Source organism: Ceratotherium simum, chromosome 29 (assembly GCF_057802395.1).
Source record: "Ceratotherium simum simum isolate JZ-2026a chromosome 29, ASM5780239v1, whole genome shotgun sequence".
Lineage (NCBI taxonomy): Eukaryota > Metazoa > Chordata > Mammalia > Perissodactyla > Rhinocerotidae > Ceratotherium > Ceratotherium simum.
This window is the reverse complement of record NC_141928.1, coordinates 13,012,421-13,039,230: the sequence shown is the minus strand read 5'-3', so window position 1 is coordinate 13,039,230 and position 26,810 is coordinate 13,012,421. Positions and strand designations below refer to the sequence as shown.

Genomic DNA, 26,810 nt, shown 5'->3' with positions numbered 1-26,810 from the left:
TCTCGTGGAGCAGTAGGGAAGGCAAACCAAATAGAGGAGGTAGACCCAACACCTGATGATGGTATCGGGATCTGAGGATGGTCAGAATTTCCAGGTAAGACCTGAGGGGTAGAGATGGGAGCTATTGGTCACACACACACACACACACACACACACACACACACACACATCTCCTCCCCTATTCCTTCCTCCTTTCCTGCCCCTTCCTCACTCTCAGCCAAATACAACCTGGCTCTCTTAACTATCATGAGGAGGGCCTTAATTTAATATTCATGAACTCCCTGAGAGTCCAGCCTGGGTCAATGCTGATCAGCAGTCCTTAAGCCGCTGCCAGTGGCCAGGACACTGTAACTGTGCAGTGCCTAGGGCACTTGTACTCTATGTGAACAATTCACTCTCAGCCCACTTGATCATGAGTGGCTTTCAGAATCATTCTATGCCACCACCCAAAAAGACTAACAATCTCCACAACAATTGATAGCTCAGCAAGTCCTACTTCATTTTTTAACTTGAGTCTCAGAATTACTTGAGGTAATTTTATTTAGGCTCATTTTACATTTGAGGTTCTGAGAAGGTAAATGATTTGACCAAGATGGTACAGCTGGGACTCAAACCTGGGTCTGCACATGTCATATGTCAAAGTGGATGCTTTGTCACGGTACTGCTAGTCACAGCCATTGCCACTCAGGGTCAGGATGATGATATTGATGACAATGACACTTACAGCTCTATATATGAAACTTTACAGTTTTCAAAGCCCAACTTCCCACAAACGGTGACCAAGAAAAAGTCCAGTTTGCCCAGGACAGAGGGAGTTTCCTGGAAGTAGGGCATTCAGTTTTGAAAGCAGGAAAGTCCTGGGCAAACACAAAGGACTAGTTGGTCACTCCAGAAAGCACCCTTCTTTTGTTAATTCCATCAAGAGAAAACAATAATATCAGGAAAAGCTAATATTTGATGAGCATTTGATATAAGCCAGTCATTGATCTAGTTCTGTACAATCCTTATCTAAGTTAATCCTCATGACAACATTATGAGCTAGGCATTATTCTCTTCAAGCAGATGCAGAAACTGAGTCCAGAAAGACTGAGCAAACTTGTTCAATGTTACTATCCACCAGGGGGCTGGCCACCAAATGTAAGTTTGTCAGACCCAGAAGGAATGTGTTTTATCACCAGATCAAAGAGCATGACATTAGCACAGGATGGCACTGCTTTGTGTGTGTTCATCCTTCCACACCAACCAAATGCACAAATAAAATCTCTCGTTGTGGATGTTATATCATAGGTCCTGAAAAAACTTTGAACTAATTCTGGCATTTTGATGCTTTCAAAAGTCCTATATGGTAGGTTTATGTCCACATCTCACAGAAGAAGAAAATGAGGCTCAAAGGAAGTAAATAATTTACCCAAAATATAAAAAGCAATGAGTGTTTAGAGCTGGGAGGCATGTCCTCTAACATTTTCTGGTGCGTCAGGAACCCCAGGTTCGATTTTATCTATTACTACTAGCAATATTAATAACTATGATCACAATTTATTGAAGCTGTCCTCTGTGCTAGCACTTTGAATATGTCATCTGAACATTTATCCACAATAAGTATACAAAGTATGCACATAATTTACAGACTAGGAGACTGAAGCTCAGAGAGGATAAGAGAATGTGTAAGTTGCAGAGGATAACATAGCCAGAAAGGATTCCCATCTCTAGGACACCAAAGCCAACACTCCTAAGAACTGATGATGTTGATAATGCTGTTGATGATGATGGTAACGGGAACTTTTATTTGTAAATTCCTTTGAGTTAATAAAGTAATTTTATCCACATTCGCTCATTTGATGGGTCTTCAAAAGAAAAAGAGGACAGATACTTCCACCATACCAAGAATACCTGAGTCCCAGCTATGAACTATTCATTAATTAATTATCCCTTTTCTACCCTTCAACACGGAGAGATACAGAGACAGAGAATGACAGAGAGAGAGATAGACAGAGACAATTCTGCTTAATAATTGTCTAATAAATGCATATCCCCAATATCTTCTTCAAACTTCACAAGCCTATGAAATTGATAGCTTTCCTGCTAAAAAAAGGGTAGGGGGGTGGACTAAGACTTAGTAAATTTCTTCTCAGCCAATCTCCAGTTCACCCACATCCAGGAGGTCTACAGGACAACTTACTAGACAGTTAAAATACAAAGTTGACCCCCAACAAGATGTCCTATTATCATCACCCATAGTTCTCACCTCTGTACATGTTTACACGCCTGCCACCAAGACACACCAGTGCATCTCTGTGCCTTTGAAAAGAACACAGAAAACAGGCAAAAGGCTTTGAATAATATAACTTTTTGGAGTCTATGTATATTTTTTTTAATTTTTTGTTTATTGCAGTAACATTGGTTTATAACATTGTAAAAATTTCAGGTGTACATCATTGTACTTCTATTTCTGCATAGATTACATCAGGTTCACCACCAAAATACTAATTACAACCCATCACCACACACATGTACTGAATTATCCCTTTCACCCTCCTCCCTCCCCCCTTCCCCTCTGGTAACCACCAATCCAATCTCTGTCCCTATGTGTTTGTTTATTGTTGTTATTATCTACTACTTAATGAAGGAAATCATACGGTATTTGACCTTCTCCCTCTGACTTATTTCACTTTGCATTATACCCTCAATGTCCATCCATGTTGTCACAAATGGCTGGGTTTCGTCGTTTCTTATGGCTGAGTAGTATTCCATTGTGTATATATACCACAGCTTCTTTATCCGTTCGTCCCTTGATGGGCACTTAGGTTGCTTCCAAGTCTTGGCTATTGTGAATAAGGCTGCAATGAACACAGGGGTGCATGTACCTTTGCAAATTGGTGTTTTCAAGTTCTTTGGATAAATACCCAACAGTGGAATAGCTGGATCATATGGTAGTTCTATCCTTGATTTTTTGAGGAATCTCCATACTGTTTTCCATAGTGGCTGCACCAGTTTGCACTCCCACCAGCAGTGTATGAGAGTTCCCTTCTCTCCACATCCTCTCCAACACACGTTGTTTCCTGTCTTGTTAATTATAGCCATTCTGACGGGCGTGAGGTGATATCTCATTGTAGTTTTGATTTGCATTTCCCTGATAGCAAGATTTTCCTCCAAATGTTCTACTTTAAATGGGAATTAGAAATCAAACCACTCTCTCTGACTTCCTGCTCCTGGGCTTCTCTGAACACCCAGAACAGCAGCCTCTCCTGTTTGGGCTCTTCCTGGGCATGTCCCTGGTCACCGTGGTGGGAAACCTGCTCATCATCCTGGCCATTGGCTCTGACTCTCACCTCCACACTCCCATGTACTTCTTCCTGGCCAACCTGTCCTTCATTGATACCCGCGTCTCCTGTACCATCGTCCCCAAGGTGCTGGTGAACATCCAGACACAGCACCATGCCATCTCCTACACTGGGTGCCTCATGCAAATGTACTTCTTCATGGTGTTGACCCTGCTTGATGACTTCCTGCTGGCTGTGATGGCGTATGACCGCTACGTGGCCATCTGCCTTCCTCTCCGCTACACCACAATCATGCGTCCCCAACGCTGCCTGCTGCTCGTCGCTGCATCCTGGCTCTGCTCTCACCTCCTGGCCTTCTCACTCACTCTTCTGATGTCTCAATTCTCCTTCTGTGCCTCGCATTCCATCCAACACTTTTTCTGTGATGTGCCCCCACTCCTCAAACTTGCCTGTTCAGACACCCATATCTTTCAGGTCACAATGCTATCAGAAGCGGTTCTCTCAGGCACAATTCCTCTCACCTGCGTCCTAGAGTCATATTCCCACATCATCCACACCATCCTCAAGATCCCTTCTGTTGGAGGGAAGCACAAAGTCTTCTCTACCTGTGGCTCTCACCTGTCAGTGGTCACTCTCTTTTACGGGACACTCTTTCTGGTGTATTTCCAGCCCTCATCCTCCTACTCAGCAGACACTGGAATGGTTGTGTCTGTGATATATACAATGGTCACCCCGATGCTGAACCCCTTTATCTACAGCCTGAGGAACAGGGATATGAAGGGGGCTTTGCAGAAACTCTTTGGTTGAGGAAAAGGCTCTGCTCAATAAAGCGTCCTTCCTCAGACTGGAAGCTCAACCTCTTTGAAATGCCTTCTCCTTGGAGTTCCCTGTTGTAATTTTGAAAACACAATTTCAAGGTGGGATGGGTGTTCAGCCTCACAAGCAGGTTTAACAAAAGGAGAATGCCTGACTTGGTAAGATTATAATAGGATCAACTGGCCAAGGACAGAGCTGCAACCTGAAAGAGGGAGTGGCCAGTAACCCCTACAGCGTGACGTGATTACTGGGTATAAGTGTTCAAGCAGACTGAAACCAGAGAGTGGCAGCCACCAGAAGAATGATATCAGACAGAAGTCAGGTTCTAGGAGGAAGCCCAGTTAGCAGCTCGGCCTATGACTAACAGGTCCCACTCAGCTACGAGAAATGCTGACAAGACCAGAAAGGGTCAACTGCACTGAGTTTCAGTCACTATTTGCACGTCCAGCTTTGGAAGCAACTCATTAATAGGATTAACCAAAACACGGAGAAAGCTGAACCAGTAAGACACACTATTTTCTGGAACCAAGAAAGTGAGAATAATTCCAGGAGAGGAAACTAGGCACAGATAGATCAGGGGACTGGCTCAAAATCACACAACTGGGATTAGATCTAAGACTCTGACAGTAAGTGATTATTAGTTATTAGGACAAGACCTTGATTCTTTGGTTTTTAATTTCTAGCTTATTTCATTTTTCTCTGCTGCAGAACAATACATGTGCATTATAGTAAATTTGGAAAACATAAATAAATAGGAGAAAGAAGAAAAAAATACTCACTATCCTGCCATTTAAAGACAAGGACAGACAATATTTTACATCATTTCAACTCCTGTCTTTTTCTAGTTACTTTTTGTCTTTTACTTTGTTGAGAAAATACTGGAGGTACAATTATATATACTTTTTTGCTTAATCTTATGCATGAGTTGTCTCCATATTAACAACTCTTCCTGAACATTTGGCTCTCCAAGATTACATCAGAAGAAAGGTCCATGATTTATATAAAGTTTCACCATTGTTGGATGATTAGGGGATTTCTAAGCTTTCACTATTACAAATGTTGATGCAGTGAAAGTCTCTGAAAAGAAATTATTTTTATATTCCTAGTCTGTTACTTTTAATAATTTCAAAAGTAGAATGTCTAAGTAGAACATTTTTAGGTCTCTTTATCCATGCTGCCAAAATTCCCTTTTGACTACATGATCTCCATATGTTGATGTTCAGTTTTCCCCTTAATTGTAACTCTTATGATAGCCAAAATAGTATCTCCTTACTGCAGCTTTAATTTCTCTGATTATAGGTAAGGAATCTACTTTCCTGAGTTTGTTAACCAATTTTTAAAATTTTCTTATTAATTGTTCGTGTCATCTGCCAATTACCTATTGGGAACTTTTTATTGAATTGTATAGGCCTTTTTATATTAAAGGTATTACATCCCTATCTTCTTTGTCTTGGTAATGTTCCTTGTTAATTCTTTCTCTCTTAACTTTGTGATTTTTTTTTTTTCTGCGAGGAAGATCAGCTCTGAGATAACATCTGATACCAATCCTCCCCTTTTTTCTGAGGAAGATTGGCCCTGAGCTAACATCTGTGCCCATCTTCCTCTACTTTATATGGGACACCCCCACAGCATGGCTCGACAAGCAGCACGTCAGTGTGCGCCCGGGATCCGAACCAGCGAACCCCGGGCCACCGCAGTGGAGCGTGTGCACTTAACCATTTGCGCCACCAGGCCGGCCCCCTAACTTTGTGATTTTTTAATGTAAGGAAGTTTTTATTTTGTTTATTGTCCAATCAAAACATCTTCTTCTTTGTAACCTCGTTTGCTGGAGTTATAACTTAAAAATCCTTCACTATGCAAAATTCATGCAAATAGTCAACTTTTTTAAATTTTCTTGTGGAATATATTGTTTTTTAATGTAACCATATATTACTTTAGAATGAAATCATATGAGTTAAAGATGTTCTCTCTCAACATATCCCCATCACTTTCTGTAAATGATTTCTCTCCAGTGTGTGTTACACAATTATGAAAAAATATAAGTGCTGACTGTCTCTAAATAGGGACCTGAGGAAGGATTCTGGGGTGCTGCTCATGTTCTGTTACCTAATGTGGGTGCTGGTGATATGAGTGTGCTAACTTTGAGAAAATTCATTACACTACACATGTGTGGTTTTGTGCATTTTCTGCATGCTTCAATAAATATTTCTTCAATAAAATGTTTACTCAACAAACATAAAGAAAGATTGAAAATAAAAGGGTTGGAAACACATATACCGTAAAAATATTGGAATAGCTCTATTATTATCAAATAAATAGATTTCAAGGCAAAAAACATTAGTATTGATATAAAGGTTCATGTTATAAGAATGAAATCTTTCATTCAGGAAAATATACAATTTTATTATTTTTCAGTAATGAACAGCCACAAAGATACATAAAGGAAAATTATTAGAACCAGGAGAACTGGAAAAACCCACTCTTAGTGGGAGATTTTAACACACTTCTCATGGTAATTGATAGAATAAATATATTTTGAAAATTTGGTAAAGGTATAGAACTTTTGAAAGGTGAAATTAACAATATCAACTTAATGGACATGTATAGAACATTGCATTCAACACTTGTGGAGAATACATCCTTTGCAGGAACTCAAGGAAAATTTGCAAAACTTGCTCATTTAATGAGCCATAAAGCAAATATCAACAAATGTCAAAGGGTTGAAATCATACCGACCACATGCAATTAACCCAAAAATCATAACAAATTTATAAGTAGAAATCCCCACATACTTAGAAATTGGGAAACTCAGCCAGGGATAATCTAGGAGTAAAGGAAGAAACCATAATGGCTATTAGAAAATATTTGATCTGAATCAAAACCAATATAAAACATTATTTGTAGAAAATTATTTACAGGAATTTATAACCTAAATGAAAATGTTAGAAAAGAAAACAAAAAGGCTGCAAAATAATAAGCTAAGAATTCATCTTAAGAAGCTATAAAAGAACAACAAAATCAATCCAAGGAAGACAAATGAAAAATAAGACAGATGAGAGCAAAATATAACAAAATAGAATAAAACCTATGATAGAGAAGACCAACAAAGCTAAAACATTATGTTTTGAAAAAATAATTTATTATTATATATAGAAAACCCTAAAAACTCTACCAAAAAACTGTTAGAACTAATAAACAAATTCAGTAAAGTGCAGGATATGAGATCAATATACAAAAATTTGTTGCATTCCTATACACTAATAATGAACTATCAGAAAGAGAAATTAAGAAAAGAAGTCCATACAATTGCATCAAAAAGAATAAAATATATAGGAATAAATTTAACCAAGGAGGTGAAAGACCTAGACAGTGAAAACTATAAGACATTATTGAAAAAAATTAAAGAAGACATTAAAAAATGGAAAGATATGCTGTGCTCATGGATTGGAAGAATAAACATATTTAAAATGTCCATATTACCTAAAGCAATCTACAGATTTAATGCAATCCCAATTAGAATCCCAACGACATTTTTCATAGAAATAGAACAAAGAATCCAAAAATTCATATGGAACAAAAAAAGACCCCAAATAGTCAAAACAATCCTGAGAAAAAAGAACAAAGTGGGAGGCATCACAATCCCTGATTTAAAAAATATACTACAAAGCTATAGTCATCAAAACAGCATGGTAATAGCAAAAAGACAGAAACATAGATCAATGGAACAGAACTGAGAGCCCTGAAATAAAACCACACACCTATAGACAGCTAATTTTTGACAAAGGAACCAAGAACATATGGTGGAGAAAAGAAAGTCTCTTCAATAAATGCTGTTGGGAAACTGGACAGCCACATGCAAAAGAATGAAGGTAGACCATTATCTTATACCATACACAAAAATTAACTTAAAATGGATCAAAGACATGAAGGTAAGATGTGAAACCATAAAACTCCTAGAAGAAAATATAGGCAGTACACTCTTTCACATCAGTCTTAGAAGGATATTTTCGAATACCATTCTACTCTGGCAAGGGAAACAAAAGAAAAAATAAACAAATGGGACTTCACCAGACCAAAGAGCTTCTCTAAGGCAAAGGAAACCATCAACAAAACAAAAAGACAACCCACCAACTGGGAAAAAATACTTGCAAATCATATATCCAACAAGGAGTTAATCTCCAAAATACATGAAGAATTCACACAACTGAACAACAAAAAAACAAACAACCCAATCGAAAAATGGGCAGAGAATATGAACAGACATTTTTCCAAAGAAGATATATGGAGGGCCAACAGGCACATGAAAAGATGTTCAACATCATTAATCATCATGGAAATGCAAATCAAAACTACAATGAGCTATCACCTTACACCTGTCAGAATGGCTATAATTACCATGACAAAAAAACAACAAATGTTGGAGAGGACGTGGAGAAAAGGGAACCCTCATACACTGCTGGTGGGAATGCAAACTGTTCCAGCCACTATGGAAAACAGTATGGAGATTTCTCAAAAAATGAAAAATCGAAATACCGTACAACTCAGCTATTCCAGTACTGGGTATTTATCCAGAGAACTTGAAATCAACAACTCAAAGAGACTTATGCACCCCTATGTTCATTGCAGCATTATTCACAATAGCAAAGACGTGGAAGCAACCCAAGTGCCCGTCGACTGATGAATGGATAAAAAAGATGTGGTGTATATATATACAATGGAATACTACTCAGCCACAAAAAAAGACAAAATCAGGCTGGCCCAGTGGCATAGTGGTTAAGTTCACACACTCTGCTTCTTCTGCCCAGGGTTCGCAGTTTTGGATCCCAGGTGCGGACCGATGCACCGCTTGTCAAGCCATACTGTGGCAGCGTCCCATATAAAGTAGAGGAAGATGGGCATGGATGTTAGCCCAGGGCCAATCTTCCTCAGCAAAAAGAAGAGGATTGGCATTGGATGTTAGCTCAGGGCCAATCTTCCCTACAAAAAAAAAAAGACAAAATTGTCCCATTTGCAACAACACGGATATAACTTGGGGATATTATGTTAAGCAAGATAAGCCAGACAGAGAAGGACAACATCATATGATTTCACTCATATGTGGAAGATAAACAAATACATGGACAAAGAGAACAGATTAGTGGTTACCAAAGGGGAAGGGGGCTAGGGGTGTGGGTATAAGGGGTAAAGGGGCACATATATGTGGTGACTGATGATGATGTACAACTGAAATTTCACAATGTTGTAAACTAGTATGCCCTTAATAAAATAAAAAATTAATAAAAATAAAAGAAAAGAAATTAAAAATAGAACTACCACATGATCCAGCAATTCCACTTCTGGGTATTTATTCTAAGAAAATGAAAACATTAATTAGAAAAGATAATGCTTCATGTTCTTTGCAGCATTAATTACAATAGCCAAGATATGGAAACAAACTAAGTGTCCACTGATGGATGAAAGCATAAGTGATGTGTACATACAATGGAATATTATTCAGCCATAAAAAAGAATGACATTTTGCCATTTGCAACAACATGGTTGGACTTTGCGGGCACTATGCTAAGTTAGCAATTAAGATCAGTCAGACAGAGAAAGACAAATATCGTATGAGCTCACTTATATGTGAAACCAAAAAAAAAAAAAAAACGAGTTCATAATAAAGAGAACAGATTTGTGGTTGCCAGAGGTGGGAGGTGAGAGGTTGGCAAAATGGGTGAAGGAGGTCAAAAGGTAAAATATTCCAGTTATAAAATAAATAAGTCAAGGGGATGTAATGTACAGCCTGGTGACTATAGTTAATAATATTGTATTGCATATTTGAAAGTTGCTAAGAGAGTAAATCTTAAAAGCTCTCATCAGAAGAAAAAAAAGTTTGTAACTATGTATGGTAATGGAGGTTAACTAGACTTATTGTGGTGATCATTTCACAATATATACAAATAGTGAATCATTACAGTGTAGACTTGAAACTAATATAATGTTATATGCCAATTATACTTCAATTTCAAAAATCAGGGTGCCAGACCCATAGTGTAGTTGTTAAGTTCAGTGCACTTTTCCTCGGTGGCCTGGGTTCGTGGGTTCAGATCCCAGTTGCAGACCTACACCACTTGTCAGCCATGCTGAGGCAGTGACCCACATACAAAATAGAGGAAGATTGGCACAGATGTTAGCTCAGGGCAAATCTTCCTCAAGAAAAAAAGAGGATGATTGGCAACAGATGTTAGCTCAGGGCAAATCTTCCTCACCAAAAAAAAAAAAAAAAAACCATCAAAGTAAGTCACCATATTTATAGAACAAAGGACCAAAAATCATATGATGCAAGGATAACATCTCAACAGATGCAAGAAACAACATTTAATTTAATTCACCATCCACTCATTAAAAAGTCTTCTTAAGCAAAATGAGGATAGAAGAAAGTCTCTCAATCTGAAAAAAGTTATCTTTTTTCAAACATACAGCATATACGTTCAGCATATGTACAGCACATAAGTAATTATTATACACTTAAATATTTTCTGTCCAAATAAGGAACAAGACAAAATACAAGCTCTCACCACAACTATCCCACACTGTACTTGAGGTCAAATCCAGTGCAGTAGGGTGAGAAAAATAAATAAAGGATATAAATTCTCTAAAAGAAGAGACAAAGCTGCATTTTACTCACAGATGACATTTTCATACAATTGCAATTCAAAAGAGTCTATAGATGAACCTTTCAAATTAATAATTAAGTGTCTTATTTCTCCAAAGAAGATATACAGATGGCCAACAGACACATGAAAAGATGTTCAAAATCACTAACTATCAGGGAAATGCAAATCAAAACTACAATGAGATATCACCTCACGCCCGTCAGAATGGCTATAATTAACAAGACAGGAAACAACGTGTGTTGGAGAGGATGTGGAGAGAAGGGAACTCTCATACACTGCTGGTGGGAGTGCAAACTGGTGCAGCCACTATGGAAAACAGTATGGAGATTCCTCAAAAAATCAAGGATAGAACTACCATATGATCCAGCTATTCCACTGTTGGGTATTTATCCAAAGAACTTGAAAACACCAATTTGCAAAGGTACATGCACCCCTGTGTTCATTGCAGCCTTATTCACAATAGCCAAGACTTGGAAGCAACCTAAGTGCCCATCAAGGGACGAATGGATAAAGAAGCTGTGGTATATATACACAATGGAATACTACTCAGCCATAAGAAACGACGAAACCCAGCCATTTGTGACAACATGGATGGACATTGAGGGTATAATGCAAAGTGAAATAAGTCAGAGGGAGAAGGCCAAATACCGTATGATTTCTTTCATTATGTAGTAGATAATAACAACAATAAACAAACACATAGGGACAGAGATTGGATTGGTGGTTACCAGAGGGGAAGGGGGGAGGGAGGAGGGTGAAAGGGATAATTCGGTACATGTGTGTGGTGATGGGTTGTGATTAGTATTTTGGTGGTGAACATGATGTAGTCCATGCAGAAATAGAAGTACAATGATGTACACCTGAAATTTTTGCAATGTTATAAACCAATGTTACTGCAATAAACAAAAAATTAAAAAATAATAATAATAACAATTAAGTGTCTTGATGTTAAAAAATAAAAAATAGACACCACCACCCCCCACACAAAAATCAATTCCAAGTAGACTAAAGAACTAATTGTGAAAAGCAAAATTATAAAGTTTGTAGGAGAGAATGCTGGAAAATATCTTCCTAAACTCAGGGAAAAAAGGACTTCTTAAACCAGACACAAATAAAGCACTAAGAAAAAAGGAAAGTATGGATAAATTCAATCAATTAAAATAAAAAATATTTATTTTGCAAACAGCAATGTAAAAAGAGTGAAAAGACAAACCATAAAGACAGAGAAAATATTTGTAATATATATAATCAACAAAGGACTAGTATCTAGAATATTTAAACAGTTCTATAAATAAATTGGAATATAACAGATTGGTAAATGGAGAAATGAACAAAAATTTAAACAAGCAGTTTCAAAATTAAGGAAATAAAAATGTTAATAAGTATTTAAAAAGTACTCGATCTCATTATTAATCACTGAAATATAAAAGCAAACCATCAAGAGATGCCCCCCAATACGCACACACCAAAATGACTACAATAAAAAAGGCTGACACCACCAAGTATTATCAAGGATGTGTTGCAACCAGAACCTTCATATAGTGCTAGTAAAAGTTAGGTACAATTTGGTACAATCTCTTTGGAAGTCAGTTTGACATTTATATTAAATTGAAGATAGGGACATCCTAGAACCCAGCAATCCCACTCCTAGGTATGTATGCAACAGAAAGGAATGCATGTGTGTACCAAGAAGCATACACAAGAATGATCATCACAGCATTATTCCTAACAGCCAAAAGACCAACTATTCCTGCAACAGTTGATTGCAGGAGTAATATGTGGTATCATCACACAATGGAGCGACTCACAGCAATGGAAATGAACAAAGTACCATGATGTAGAACTATCTAGATGAATCTCACAAAAGTAAAATATTGGACAAAAGAAGCCAAGAACAAAGTACATAATGTATGAGTGCATTTACATAAAGTTCAAAAGTAGGTAAAACTAAAATAAAATGTTGGAAAGGGAATAGGGATTATTTTACTTCAAGAAGGAGAAAAAAGTAATGATTAGCAGGTACACAAAAGGAGCTTCAGATGTTCTGCCGATGTTCTGCCAATGTTCTACTTCTAAATCTGGGAAGTGATATAAGGTGATTTGTTTCTAATAATTTCTTAGGTGGTATATTTTGTTTTGTGCAATTTTCTCTGTGTGTTATACTTCACTCTTTAATTTTTTTTAATATACACAATGAAATCCTACTACATACCCACTAGAATATCTATCTATATTTCTATCACACAAAAAGCTCTGGAGAGAGAAAGATATTTTTAGGTTTTCGGTGAACTCATTTAGCAGCAAAACATGATCTGAATTTACACGGGTCTATTTATAGCATTTATTAGTTATACTTCATGTGAACATTCATTCATTCTGTTGTGGAAATACTATGTATTTGAGTATGGAGTGCTACCCCAGAACCTGCTGAGAGAATGGTAGACAACGTACACATAATTCCAAACATAATTCCAAATCAGAAGTTCTGAAATTCAGAGGGCAAGAAGAGTTTATGCTGAGGGGTTGTGACCTGTACAAGACAACAGTGAACATGAATGCCCTTCAGCTATATGCATCCACATGCATGAATCGAAATGAATAATGTTGAACAAAGTAAGCAATTTACAGAAGAATATAAAAAAACATAATTCATTTCACATAAAGGACAAAAACAGGCAAATCCAGAGAATACTGTGTATAATTTAGACATATATGCATGTTAGTTTGCAAACTGGCCCTCCTACATAGAGGCAAGAAGAGACTAAAGGAAGAGGCAAGCCACTCCTGATGGGTAGGTGGCAGGTTTAATCAGCAAGGAAACTTACTTACCAGCCTTGTCTTGGGCGGAGGCAAGATAAGTAGATTTCCACATCTGCCCACCAGAATCTTAAAAATTTATATAGGGTCCCTGTGTTCAGTCACGTATAGCATACAGATGGTCTCAACAACACATTGCTCTCTCAAGGCTGCCACTGTGGGAACCGTGGGCAGAGTGTACATTCCAATGACAATGGAGGGGCGAGGAGCCTCTGATTGCACAGGTCCAGCTCGCGGGTCAACCGGCAGTCACATCCTCTCAATGACCTCCCCCAACAATGCATATATGGCAATACTACAGACAAAAATAAGAAAATCATACACAATATTCACGAAGGTGGTTTCCTTTAAAGGGGGAGGAAAGGAATATGATTGAAAAGAGGAGCACAAGGGGCTTCTAAAGGATGGAGCCATATGCTATTTAAGATGAGTGGTGGGAGAACGGGCACTAATTTTATCATTCTTTAAAGAGCACATATATGTTTTACACACTCTTTCATATGTAAGATACATTTACAGCATAAATATATAAACAAATAAATCCAGAGATCACACCCTGGGCCTTAAATAGAGTCTACATATTATTCATATCTCTGTTCTCTGGGGTCATAAAAAATAAGAATGTTCTCTCTTCTACATGACATTTGAAGGCAAAGATTGTGATCTCTGATCTATTTTATCTTTATTTTTTACTTGTTTTCTAGGACATACGGTGCTTCATCCATGAACTCTGGGCTCTAATTAGAAAGTGTGGACTCCATGACAGAGACAGACCCTGTTCAATGTTAGGGCTAAATGATGGATCTAAGCGGCACTTCACCCAATGGAAAAAGCAGGAGTGTTCCCATGGATCCCAGCCCTGGTCATTCTGAATGGAATTATCACTGACACTCGGGGACTCAGGGGGCCACAGTCCAGAGGGGACAGCTGGGAGGTTGGACAATTGCCCCATCTTGTCTCCAGCTAGGAGGTCTGGGAATGGGTTCCAGGAGACACTGCCTGTGAAGAGTCAGCAGCTCCTCCTGATTCCTGTGTCTGAGCTACCACTCAAGACCTGAGTCTTCAGTCTGCGCTGTTCCTACAGACAGAGAAGGGCTCTGTGACTCCAGACATGTCTTCTTAGGGAGACAACTGGACGGCGAACCCAATCTCCTTCGTGGAAGTGTCAGAGACTGAGGCTGGCAAGCCTCTCCAGGTAAGAACTGAGACATAGGGATGGGGAGAGAGAGCAGAGTCTATCTAAGGCCCAAGTATGAACATGCGCGCACACACACAGACACATAACCCATAGACCTTCTCCAGTTTGCTTTTTTCCTTTTTCTTTCCTACATCCCTAACTGCCAGTCATTTTCTGGCTCCTCTGATCACCATGAGGGGTGCTTAGCTCTGGTATTCATCAGGTCCCTGATGGTCCAGACTGAAGGCATTATGGAGAATGGGTCACAGACTACCCTTTCCCAAGCCCCACCAGTAACCAGGAGATAGCATCTATGCAGCAACAAAACATAATTCACTCTCAGTCCACTCAGACAGGGGTGGTTCCCAGAATCACTCTCAGCCACCACACCAGGTCAATATCAGTAATTTGCTCCTCCACTTTCATTTAGAGCTTACCAGATTCGTTCACATCCTGTCTTTTTCTTAAAATGAGCCAGCGAATAACTAAGATAGACTTACTTATTCACACTATGCAATTAATAATTTGTGGAGCTCTGATGATTAAGTTATTTGACCAAGTTTACACTTGGCTTCCAGATGCAAAAACAAACACTTTGCCATTGACAGCTCTGAGTAGAGTCATAACCTTTCAAAGGTGTTCCTGCCAATGATGATAATGGTGATGATGATGATGACATTTAGTATTGACATCTCACAACTTAGAAGCCCAACCCACAGGCAGTGACCAGGACACAATAATGACAAAACACCTTCATTTTATTAAAAACAGCAATAACAATAATAAACAATATTTACTGAGCACTTATTTTGTGCCAGCCTTGATCTAAACATTATATAATCATTATCTAATTTAATCCTCATAACCACTCTATACAGCAAACTCTATCATTATCCCGTTGAAACAGATGTAGAAACTGAAACCAAGAACACTTACGTGACTTTCTCAAAGTCACATCAAGAATAAAGAATGGGAAAATTCTGTTAGACTCCAGAGGGTATATTTTATTTTTAATCATGACACGAAACAAACATGACATTAAGATGTGCTGCCACTGACTGTTCATTGCATTTATTTCTCCACATCATCAACCAAGAACATTGGAATTCCTCATCTTGATTGCACATCATGGTTGATAAAGAAACTTCAGCTGGGGAGAGGAGTCAAGAGGGCGGCGTAGGCAGACTCGGAACTCACCTCCTCCCGTGGACACAGCCAATTTACAACTACTCGTGGAAAAATTACCCCTGAGACAGAACTGAAAACTGGATGAGAGGAACTCCTGCAACAACGGACAATCCTAACTGAGGTGGAAGAGGCAGAGACTCCCTTCTGGAGAGGAAAAACGCCGCCTTCACAAGCCGCCAGCTTCACGGCCGCCGGGAGCAGCCCACAGGTCCGCAGCCTCCCTGGAGACGCGGGGCCCTGAGCCGGGGAGCGGCCCTGCTGGGGGCATATTGTGGACCCAGCACAATCGAGACCAGCGGCATAATATCTGACTTTGTCTGCTACTAAAACACTGGGGAGCACCCCCAGAAAACCCGGTTCACAAAGAAACTAAAACTGGCTCTTAAAGGGCCCACGCACAAACTCACCCGTTTCAGGAATCACCCTAAAATCACCAGAAAGAAAGGTGTACAGTGCTTTGGTGACAAGAGACTCACCTAATAGGCCCTGAGTGCATCTCGGTGAGGGGTGAGACCTCTCCAGGGACTGGGACATTGGCGGCGGCCATTGTTGTGGCCTGGTGTGGGCGTGCTGACACAGACGCCATTGGAGTTCTCCCTGAGGCCTGCTAGCCCAGGGTCTGCCCCACCCGCTAGAGCACCGATTTAATCCAGCTCAGCCAGGGCAGGCAGCCCACCCTAGAGACTGGCCCCACCCAACAACAAGCCCTCAGGCAACGTGTGGGCCTGCATAGATTGGTGACTGGATTCTCTGCAGCCTGGCAACTGAGCCGACTTGAGTGGGGCAGGGTGTGCACAAGGAGCGGGTGGAGAGTGTGGGGCGGTGGCAGAGTGTGTGGGACTCCCGCCGTGGAGAGACTGGGTCCGCTTGGGGAGGTCGGGGCACTCACACGGGGCAGGACTGTGTTGACTGTGTGTGTGGACCTGTGGGCGGCAGGGCTTCTCAGCCGCAGAAGACTTGTGCTTCTCAAAGACCCACATAGGAGGTTTGCCCCACCTTCCAAAACCTGAAACAATTGGGTGCTCCTGTGCCTGAGGCCAGCCCCACCCAGCTGCAATCCTCAGAGAGCTGACAAGAGACCTAATAGGCTAGAGGCTTACAGCAATTGTAAGGCCCTGAGCCTAACAACCTGCCACGGTGGGGGCCTACTCACTTAAAAGAAATACTGCAACACAAATGTGGTATTAGAACTTGCAGCCAACTGTGCTGGGGATCCCCACACCTGATAAAGAGACTGAAGGGCCCACAACAACTACAAGCAGCTGAGCATTACAACAGCTGGCCAGGAGCATAACTCAGCCTCCCTGGGCGCCTACAGGGAGAGCAAACAGGCCACAGCAGAAGGATACACGTAGCCCACATAGGGGTCACCCCTGGAACATTGAGAACTGAGGGAAGCACACTGCAGGCCTCCTAAGCCATTACTTACATAGGGTCACCTATCCAAGAGCAGGAGACGTAGCTGACCTACCTAATACGTAGACACAAGCACAGGGAAAGAGGCAAAATGAAGAGGCAAAAGATTACATTCCAAGTAAGGGAACAGGACAAAACCCCAGAAAAGGAACTAAGTGAAACAGAAATGAGCAACCTACCCGACAGAGAGTTCAAACTAAGAGTGTTAAGGATGCTCACTGATCTGGGGAGAAGAATAGATGAACTCAGTGAGAATGTCAACAAAGAAATGGAAGATATAAAAAAGAACCAATCAGAAATGAAGAATACAATACTGGAAATGAAAAATTCATTAGAGGGACTCAAAAGCAGAGTAGAGGATACAGAAGAACGGATCTGTGAGCTGGACGAAAGACTAGAAGAAATTACCCAAGGTGAACAGGTAAAAGAGAAAAGAATTAAAAAGAGTGAGGACAGTCTAAGGGACCTCTGGGACAACATCAAGCGCACTAACATCCGTGTTATAGGTGTCCCGGAAGGAGAAGAGCGAGACAAGGGGTCAGAGAATCTATTTCAAGAAATATTAGATGAAAACTTCCCTAACCTAAGGAAGGAAACAGACATCCAGGTACAGGAAGCACAGAGAGCCCCAAACAAGATAAACCCAAAGAGGCCCACACCAAGACACATCATAATCAAAATGTCCAGAATTAAAGATAAAGAGAGAATCCTAAAAGCCGCAAGAGAATGTCAAGTTACGTACAAAGGAAACCCCATAAGGCTATCAGCTGACTTCTCTGCAGAAACCTTACAGGCTAGAAAAGAATGGCACAATATATTTAAAGTGCTAAAAGGAAAAAACTTACAGCCAAGAATACTCTACCCAGCAAGGTTATCATTCAAAATGGAAGGAGAGATCAAAATTTTCCCAGATAAGCAAAAATTAAAGGAGTTTGTCACCAAGAAACCAGTGCTACAAGAAATGTTAAAGGGACTGATTTAAGGGGAAAAGAAAAGACCACAAATAGGAAAAATTATCTATTTCCATGATTAGAACGTAATGGATACAAATGCACAACAAAGAGGTTAGATATGATATCAAAAACATGAGGGAGGAGGGGAGTTAAGAGTACAGCTTTCAGACAGAGGTCAAACTAAAGTGACCATCAATTCTGTATAGAAGAAGAAAGGAACAGAGAAGGACTACTAAAACACTGAGAAAAAAAAAAGTTAAAAAATGGCAGTAAGTACATACTTATCAATAGCTACTTTAAACGTCAATGGACTAAATGCTCCAATTAAAAGGCATAGGGTGGCTGACTGGATAAAAAAACAAGACCCATATATATGTTGCATACAAGAGACACACTTCAGACCTAAAGACACTCACAAACTGAAAGTGAAGGGATGGAAAAAGATACTCCACGCAAATGGCAATGAAAAGAAAGCTGGGGTAGCAGTACTCATATCAGACAAAATAGACTTTAAAACAAAAACTGTAAAAAGAGACAAAGAAGGGCATTACATAATGATCAAGGGAACAATCCAACAAGAGGGTATAACACTTGTAAATATCTACGCACCCAATGTAGGTGCACCTAAATATATAAAGCAATTATTAACAGACATAAAAACAGAAATAGACAGTAACACAATAATAGTAGGGGACTTTAACACTCCACTTACACCAACGGATAGATCATCCAAACAGAAGATCAATAAGGAAACATTGGCCTTAAACGACACACTACAACAGATGGACCTAGTAGATATATACAGAGCATTCCATCCGAAAACCGAAGAATACACGTTCTTTTCAAAGGCACATGGAACATTCTCCAGGATTGATCACATATTAGGCCACAAAACAAGTCTCCATAAATTTAAGAAGATTGAAATAATACCAAGCATCTTTTCTGATCACAACGGTATGAAACTAGAAATCAACTATAGGAAGAAAATCAGAAAAGCCACAAATACGTGGAGATTAAACAAAATGCTACTGAACAACGACTGGGTTAACGAAGAAATCAAAGAAGAAATCAAAAAATACCTGGAGACAAATGAAAATGAAAATACGACATGCCAGAATTTATGGGATACAGCAAAAGCAGTTCTAAGAGGGAAGTTTATAGCGATACAGGCCTATCTCAACAAACAAGAAAAATCTCAAATAAACAATCTAACAATGCACCTGAAGGAACTGGAAAAAGAAGAACAAACAAAGCCCAAAATCAGTAGAAGAAGGGAAATAATAAAAATCAGAGCAGAAGTAAATGAAATAGAGAGCAAAAAACAATAGAAAAAATTAATAAAACCAAGAGCTGGTTCTTTGAAAAGATCAACAAAATTGACAAACCTTTAGCTAGACTCACCAAGAAAAAAAGAGAGAAGGCACAAATAAGTAAAATCAGAAATGAAAGAGGAGAGGTTACAACAGACACCTCAGAAATACAAAAGATTATAAGAGAATACTATGAAAAGCTATATGCCAACCAATTCGACAATCTGGAAGAAATGGATAAATTCTTAGAATCATACAACCTTCCAAAACTGGATCAAGAAGAAGTAGAGAATTTGAATAGACCAATCACCAGTAAGGAGATCAAAACAGTAATCACAAACCTCCCCAAAAATAAAAGTCCAGGACCAGACGGCTTCCCTGGTGAATTCTACCAAACATTCAAAGAAGACTTAATACCTATCCTTCTCAAACTTTTCCAAAAAATTGAGGAGGGGGGGAAGCTCCCTAACTCATTCTATGAAGCTGACATTACCCTGATACCAAAACCAGACAAGGACAACACAAAAAAAGAAAATTACAGGCCAATATCACTGATGAACATCGATGCAAAAATCCTCAATAAATGCAAAGAAAGAAAACCCAAAGGGGGCATTTGCCAAAGTGAAAAAAGGCATGTGAAATGCAGAGCTATAAAGCATGTTGTATGATGCTAAACACCGCATCTTGGGTCCCAGGCTCACATTCCATCAACTCCTAGTACCAATGACAGTAAGAAATAGTCCCTTAATTAAAGCCTGCCCTCCATTTATGTTATCTTTATAATAACTTCAAAGACTCTATGAAGCAAGTACACATTGTATAAGCTAAAAAACAGAGACTGAGGGCACTTAAGTAACTTGTCCAAGAACACATTCCAAAGAATGGGCAGAGAAAGGTTCCCGACCAGTCTCTAGACTCCAAAGACTGTGATCTTAAAACCGAAGCTGCTCATGGTGAAGTTGATGATGATAATGAAAACAACATGCCCTTTATTGACAAACTACTTTTCAGTTAACAAAGTTTTTATATTCACATTAATTCATTGGAATAGTCTTCAAACACAAAGAGGCAGAGACTTCTAGCACACCTAGAGACTCTTTCTTCCATTTCTCTCAAAAAAGACACACACACTCACACACACACAGAACCTTGTATTGCCCACTGAGTCCTAGTGTATGCATGACCTCAAAGGACTCCATAATAAGGCAATAAGATTGAACAAGTGATCTAAAGTTTAAGAAAGAATTAAAACTTGAAGAGATTCATTCCAGGTGAAAACCAGTTCAGCCTCATTCAGACACCTGTGGGGCAGGAATCCATAAACCAAATTACATTCCATCACAATGTTTATCATAGTCCACAGGCCTCATAGTTTTCATGTTTGCACACCTGCCATTACAGCTACTAATAAATCTCAGAGATCTCTTCAAGGAATAGAGAAAAACAAACCAAAGTCCTTGGACTCTGTAATATTTAGAGCTTATCTTTATTTAAGCAAGATTATCCTCTAATTTCTCTGCCTTAGAAGGAAGTTGGAAACCAAACCAGCATCTCTAACTTCCTGCTCTTGGGCTTCTCTGAACACCCAAAGCAGCAGCATCTCCTGTTCGGGCTCTTTCTTGGCATGTACCTGGTCACTGTGTTGGGGAACCTGCTCACCATCCTGGCCATTGGCTCTGACCCTCACCTCCCCATTCCCATGTACTTCTTCCTGACCAACCTGTCCTTCATTGATACCTGCTTCTCCTGCACCATTGTCTCCAAGGTGCTGGTGAACATCCAGACACAGCACCACACTATCTCCCACACTGGATGCCTCCTGCAGATGTACTTCTTCATGGCCTTGACCCTGCTGGATAACTTCCTGCTGGCTGTGATGGCATATGACCGCTACGTGACCATCTGCCTTCCTCTACACTACACCACGCTCATGTGTTCCGACACTGCCTGCTGCTGGTTGTCGTGTCCTGGCTCTGCTCTCACCTCCTGGCCTTCTCATACACTCTCTTGATGTCTCAATTCTCCTTCTGTGCCTCCCATTCCATTCCACACTTCTTCTGTGATCTTCTCCCACTCCTCAAACTTGCCTGTTCAGACGCTCATATCTTTCAGGTCACGATGTTTGCTAATGCAGCCCTCTCAGGTGTGGTCCCTCTCACCTGTGTCCTGGTCTCTTATGCCCACATCATCCACACCACCCTCAGGGTCCCCTCTGCTGGGGGGAAGCACAAAGTCTTCTCTACCTGTGGCTCTCACCTGACAAGGGTCACTCTCTTCTATGGGACACTCTTTCTGGTGTATTTCTAGCCCTCATCTTCCTACTCAGCAGATACTGGTATACCATCTGTGGTATACACAATGGTCACTCCCATGCTGAACCCCTTTATCTATAGTCTGAGGAACAGGGACATGAACGGGGCTTTGTGGAGACTCCTTGGCTGGGGAAGATGTTCCACCCTGTAAAAAGAACTTCCCTAGTGTAGAAGCCCAGAGTTTTCAACATGACTTCTTCCCTAGACTTGCCCATTATGAATTTGAAAGACTCACATTCAAGACAGCATGGTGCTTAGCCTCACAAGCAGATGCAATAAAATGAAGACTCTGACTTTGCAGGGCTGGAATAGGACCAACTGGCTAAGGACAGAACTTCTGTCTGAAGAATGTGAGTAACCAGCAGTCCCTACAGGCCGTACCTGTGATAAGAGGGTATATGTGTCCAAGCAAAATCAATCTAGAGTTGGGAACATCAAAAATGCCAGCAGGGGCCGGCCCCATGGCCGAGTGGTTCAAGTTCCGCACACTCCATTTCGGCGGCCCAGATTCACAGGTTGGGATCCCAGGCGTGGACCTACTCCACTCATCAGCCATTCTGTGGAGGTGTCCCACATACAAAATAGAGGAAGATTGGCACAGATGTTAGCTCAGAGCTGGTCTTCCTCAATGAAAAAAACAGAAAGATTAGCAATGGATGTTAGCTGCGGGAGAATCTTCCGCACCAGAAAAAAAAAAATGCCAGCAAATACTTGGTTTCTAGGAGGAAGCCCAATAGGAGCACAACATAGGACTATAAATTCTTCCCCAACCACAAGAAACGCTGGCAAGATTAAGCAGGTTAGGACCTCGGTAAAGTCACTGGGCTTCACTAGGCACTAATTCTGACCCTGCTTTGGAAGAAACTCGCTCAAGGGAATTGGCCTCAAGATGGAGAAAAACAAGGAGAACCACTAGGCAGAATCTGTGTGTGCCTGGGAGGACAAGAATATTCTAGAAAAGGAACCTAGGCACAGAAAGATTAAGAGATTTGTCCAATACCAAACATCTGGGCCTGGATCTTTGTCTCTGGCAGGTGGTTTGATTTTTTCATTTGTTAGTTGTGACCAGACTTTATTCTTTACTTTCTAAACTCTGGTTTACTTTTTTCTCCAAATGAAAAATCATTTGTGTCATTACAGTAAAGATCTAAAATATACTGTAAAGAAATATTTTTAAATCCCTTCTTAAAAGAAATTACTGTGAATATCCAATTTTTTTTTTTGCTTGTGACATGAAATTTTATTGTGATTTATCAGATGGAAATTTAATCAACATTTTTCTTGAAGCAAAAGCCTCAGGTTATTTTTATGGTCCTTTTCTCTGTGCATTTATTTTATATTGTTAAGAAGATTTTTCACATCATTTTATAACATGAATGTTTTCTACACTATTATTATTAAATCTTCATAAACATTTTCGTAATTAATATTATAGCAGAAGTAGGTGCCATATTTTTATATAATCTTCTTCCGTTATGGATGATTAGATTTTTCTAATTATTTTTACTACTATAAACAATAATGCAATGAAGATCATTGTGAATAAACCATATATATAGGTTTCCTCATGTCCTTACAACAAATGCTAAGAAGTGGATTTGACGGGTGGAACATTTTTCAGGCTCATGATCCATGTTGCCAAAATAGTTTACAAAACTGTGAATGATTTACATTCCAACTGACATTCTGTGAGACTGCTCCTTCCTCTGCATCCTAGAGTACTATGTGTTGTAATTTTTGACTTAATTGTTGCAAATACAATAAGCAAAAAATGGTAACTTTTTTTGTTTGGATTTTTTTGCTTACTGATTGTTTTCTTAATCTGTAAATAAATTTTATTTATTCCTCTGTTAATTATTTCTTCATCTCAGTTGACTATTTTAAAGACTTATATAAGTCCTTTTTACAGTAAAGATTTAAACTTTACACTTTCTTACTCATAGTATAAACTTTCCCCAATCACCTTTTCATCCTTCACTTTTCTTTTTGATTTTTTGACATAAATAAATTTTCAATTTACATATATGAAACCAATAAAAAATTCCTCCTTGTGACTCTCCTGCCAGTGTTATCATTAGAAAATCCTTCTCTATGCAGAGTTCATGTGAATAGTGAGTTATTTTTTCATTTCAGTATGATATGTTATTTTTTAACAATTTTCGAGATATAATTCATATAACATAAAATTCATTCTTTTAAAGTACATAATTCAGCGGTTTTTAACATGCAGTGTGTTATTTTTTTTACTGAAATGATTTATGACTTTTAGAATGATATCAAATATTGAAGCGGTTCTTTCCCATACATCTCTCTTTCTACAAGAGTTTCTTCCTCATTTCATGTCCCATAATTATTAAAAATTAGAATGCTGACTACCTCTGAACTCTCATTCCCTCATATATACTATACCCATTCCCCCTCAGGGCCTTTCTTTCACTCTTTTCTCTTCTGTGGGACCTTCTACTTCCTCAGACCCACTCAGTTTAAGTCCCATATAATCTGCAGAAAATACCCTCTCACACCACTCACTCTAATCACCTGGACGTGATCTGTATTTCTTGTGAGCTCCACTATCCCTTTATCTATTCTTCCTATTTCTGTCCTTCTAAGACCAAGAATAACGTAAAGACATCCACTCTTGCCACTTCTATTCATCATTGTACTAGAGGTTCCAGCCAGAGCAATTAAGTAAGAAAAGGAAATAGAAGGCATCTAGATTGTGAAGAAAGAAGTAAAACCATCTCTATTTGCAGGTGACAGATGTTGCATATTAAAAAATTCCTAAGAAATCCACCAAAAAAATTATTAGAACTAATAATTCAGATTCAATGCGACCCCTATCAAAATCTCAGCTGTCTTTTTTGCAGAAAATGACAAGCTTATCCTAAAATTCACATAGAAATGCAGGAGACCCAGAATAGCCAATATATTCTTGAAAAAGAAGAGCAAAGTTGGAAGACTCACACTTCCTGATTTCAAAACCTACTACAAACCTGTAGTAATTAAGACAATGTAGTACTGGCGCAAGGCTAGACACACAGATCAAAGGGAAAGAATTGTGAGTCCACAAATAAACCTTCACATTCATGGTCAATTTATTTTTAACAAGGCTACCAGGACAATTCAAGAGGGAAAAAATTGTGTTTTCAACAAATCGTGCTGGGATAACTGGATATCCAAATGAAAAAGAATAAAGTGGACCTTTACTTCACACTACGCACAAAAATTAACTCAAAGTGAATCACAGACCTCAATGTAAGAGCTAGAACTACAAAACTCTTAGAAGAAAGCATAGGAATAAATCTTTGTGACCTCGGATTAGGCAAGAGTTTCTTTTTTCTTTTTTTTTTTTTTTTTTGTGAGGAAGATCAGCCCTGAGCTAATATCCATGCTAATCCTCCTCTTTTTGCTGAGGAAGACCGGCTCTGAGCTAACATCTATTGCCAATCCTCCTCCTTTTTTTTCCCCCCCAAAGCCCCAGTAGATAGTTGTATGTCATAGTTGCACGTCTTTCTAGTTGCTGTATGTGGGATGCAGCCTCAGCATGGCCAGAGCAGTGGTGCGTCGGTGTGCGCCCGGGGTTCTGAACCCGGGCCACCAGTAGCGGAGCATGCGCACTTAACCACTAAGCCACAGGGCGGGCCCCAGGCAACAGTTTCTTATGTATGATACCAAAAGCATAAATAGTAATGGGAAAAAATGGATAAATGGGACTTCATCAAAATCAGAAAGTTTTGTGCTTCAGAAGACACCATCCGAGAGTGAATGGACAACTCACTGAAAGGGAGAAAATATATGTAAATCATATATCTGATGAGATATTTGTACTAAGAATTTATAAAGAACTCTTACGATTCAACAATAAAAAGACAATCCAATTCAAAAATGGACAAAGGATTTGAATAGACATTTCTCCAAATAAAAAAATGGCCAATTAGCACATGGAAAATGTTCAACATCATTAGTCATTAGGGAAGTGCAAATCAGAACCACAACGAGATACCACTTCACTTCCACTAGGATGGTTATAATCCAAAAAATGGACAATAACAAAATGTTGGCAAGGAATGTGAGAAAGGTGAACCCTCCCACATCGGTAGTGAGATTGTAAAATAATGCAGCCAGCTTGAAAAACAGTCTGGTAGTTTCTCAAAAAGTTAAACTTAGAGATACCATATGAATCAGCAATTCTGTTCCTAGGTATATAACTAAGAAAACATATGTCCACCCAAAAGCCTGTACATGAATGTTCATAGTAGCATTATTCATAATAAGCAAAGAATGGAAATGATCCAAAAAGCACACAATTGTTGAAAATTTTCTGTTAACTATACTTCAGTTCAGGTTATACAATAAACAAACGCCAAAAAATAATTAGACATAGAAGAGATATATTAGGGAAAATGCTTGTTAAAGGGCAATAGGAAAGGCACCCACAACAAAACCCTCCAATTATACAAAGTATAGTTTAGCTGCCATGAAGTAGAGGAAGAGGAAACCCACCTGTTGGCTCAAAAACTGGCCCCTGTACACAGAGGGCAAGGAAAGACCGAAGAATGAGGCAGACCACTCCAGATGGGTAGGTGGCAGGTTTAATCAGCAAGAGAACTTATGAGGCTTGTCTTGAGCAGCTGCAAAACCAGTAGATCTCCACGTCTGCCCACCAGAATCTTAAAAGTTTATATAGATTTCCTGAGTTCAGTCCTGTATACCATCCAGATGGTCTCAACACCACTTTGCTCTCTCAAGGTTGCGTCCTTGAAAACGGCTCCCACTGTGGGAACCATGGGCAGAGCATACATTCCAAGGAGAGGGAAGGGGGTGAGGAGGTTCTGATTGCCTGGGTCCAGCTCAAGGGTCAACTGGTGATCATGTCCTCTCAAT

The 26,810-nt window shown here is 39.4% G+C and overlaps 1 protein-coding gene and 1 pseudogene across 1 annotated transcript; both read left to right on the top strand.

Annotated features, from left to right (window-relative positions):
* The first annotated feature begins 3,167 nt into the window (after window positions 1–3,167).
* On the top strand, window positions 3,168–4,088 carry LOC101401125 (olfactory receptor 1N1-like). The gene has a single exon (XM_014781952.1). The coding sequence runs from the start codon at window positions 3,168–3,170 to the stop codon at window positions 4,086–4,088; it is 921 nt and encodes a 306-aa protein (XP_014637438.1).
* Window positions 4,089–4,243: 155 nt separating this feature from the next.
* Window positions 4,244–22,077, top strand: LOC101401390 (olfactory receptor 1G1-like; annotated as a pseudogene).
* The last annotated feature ends 4,733 nt before the right edge of the window (window positions 22,078–26,810 follow it).

Excerpts from the sequence above, each read along its gene's own strand:
- LOC101401125 (XM_014781952.1), top strand. The coding sequence starts at position 3,168 with ATGGGAATTAGAAATCAAACCACTCTCTCTGACTTCCTGCTCCTGGGC.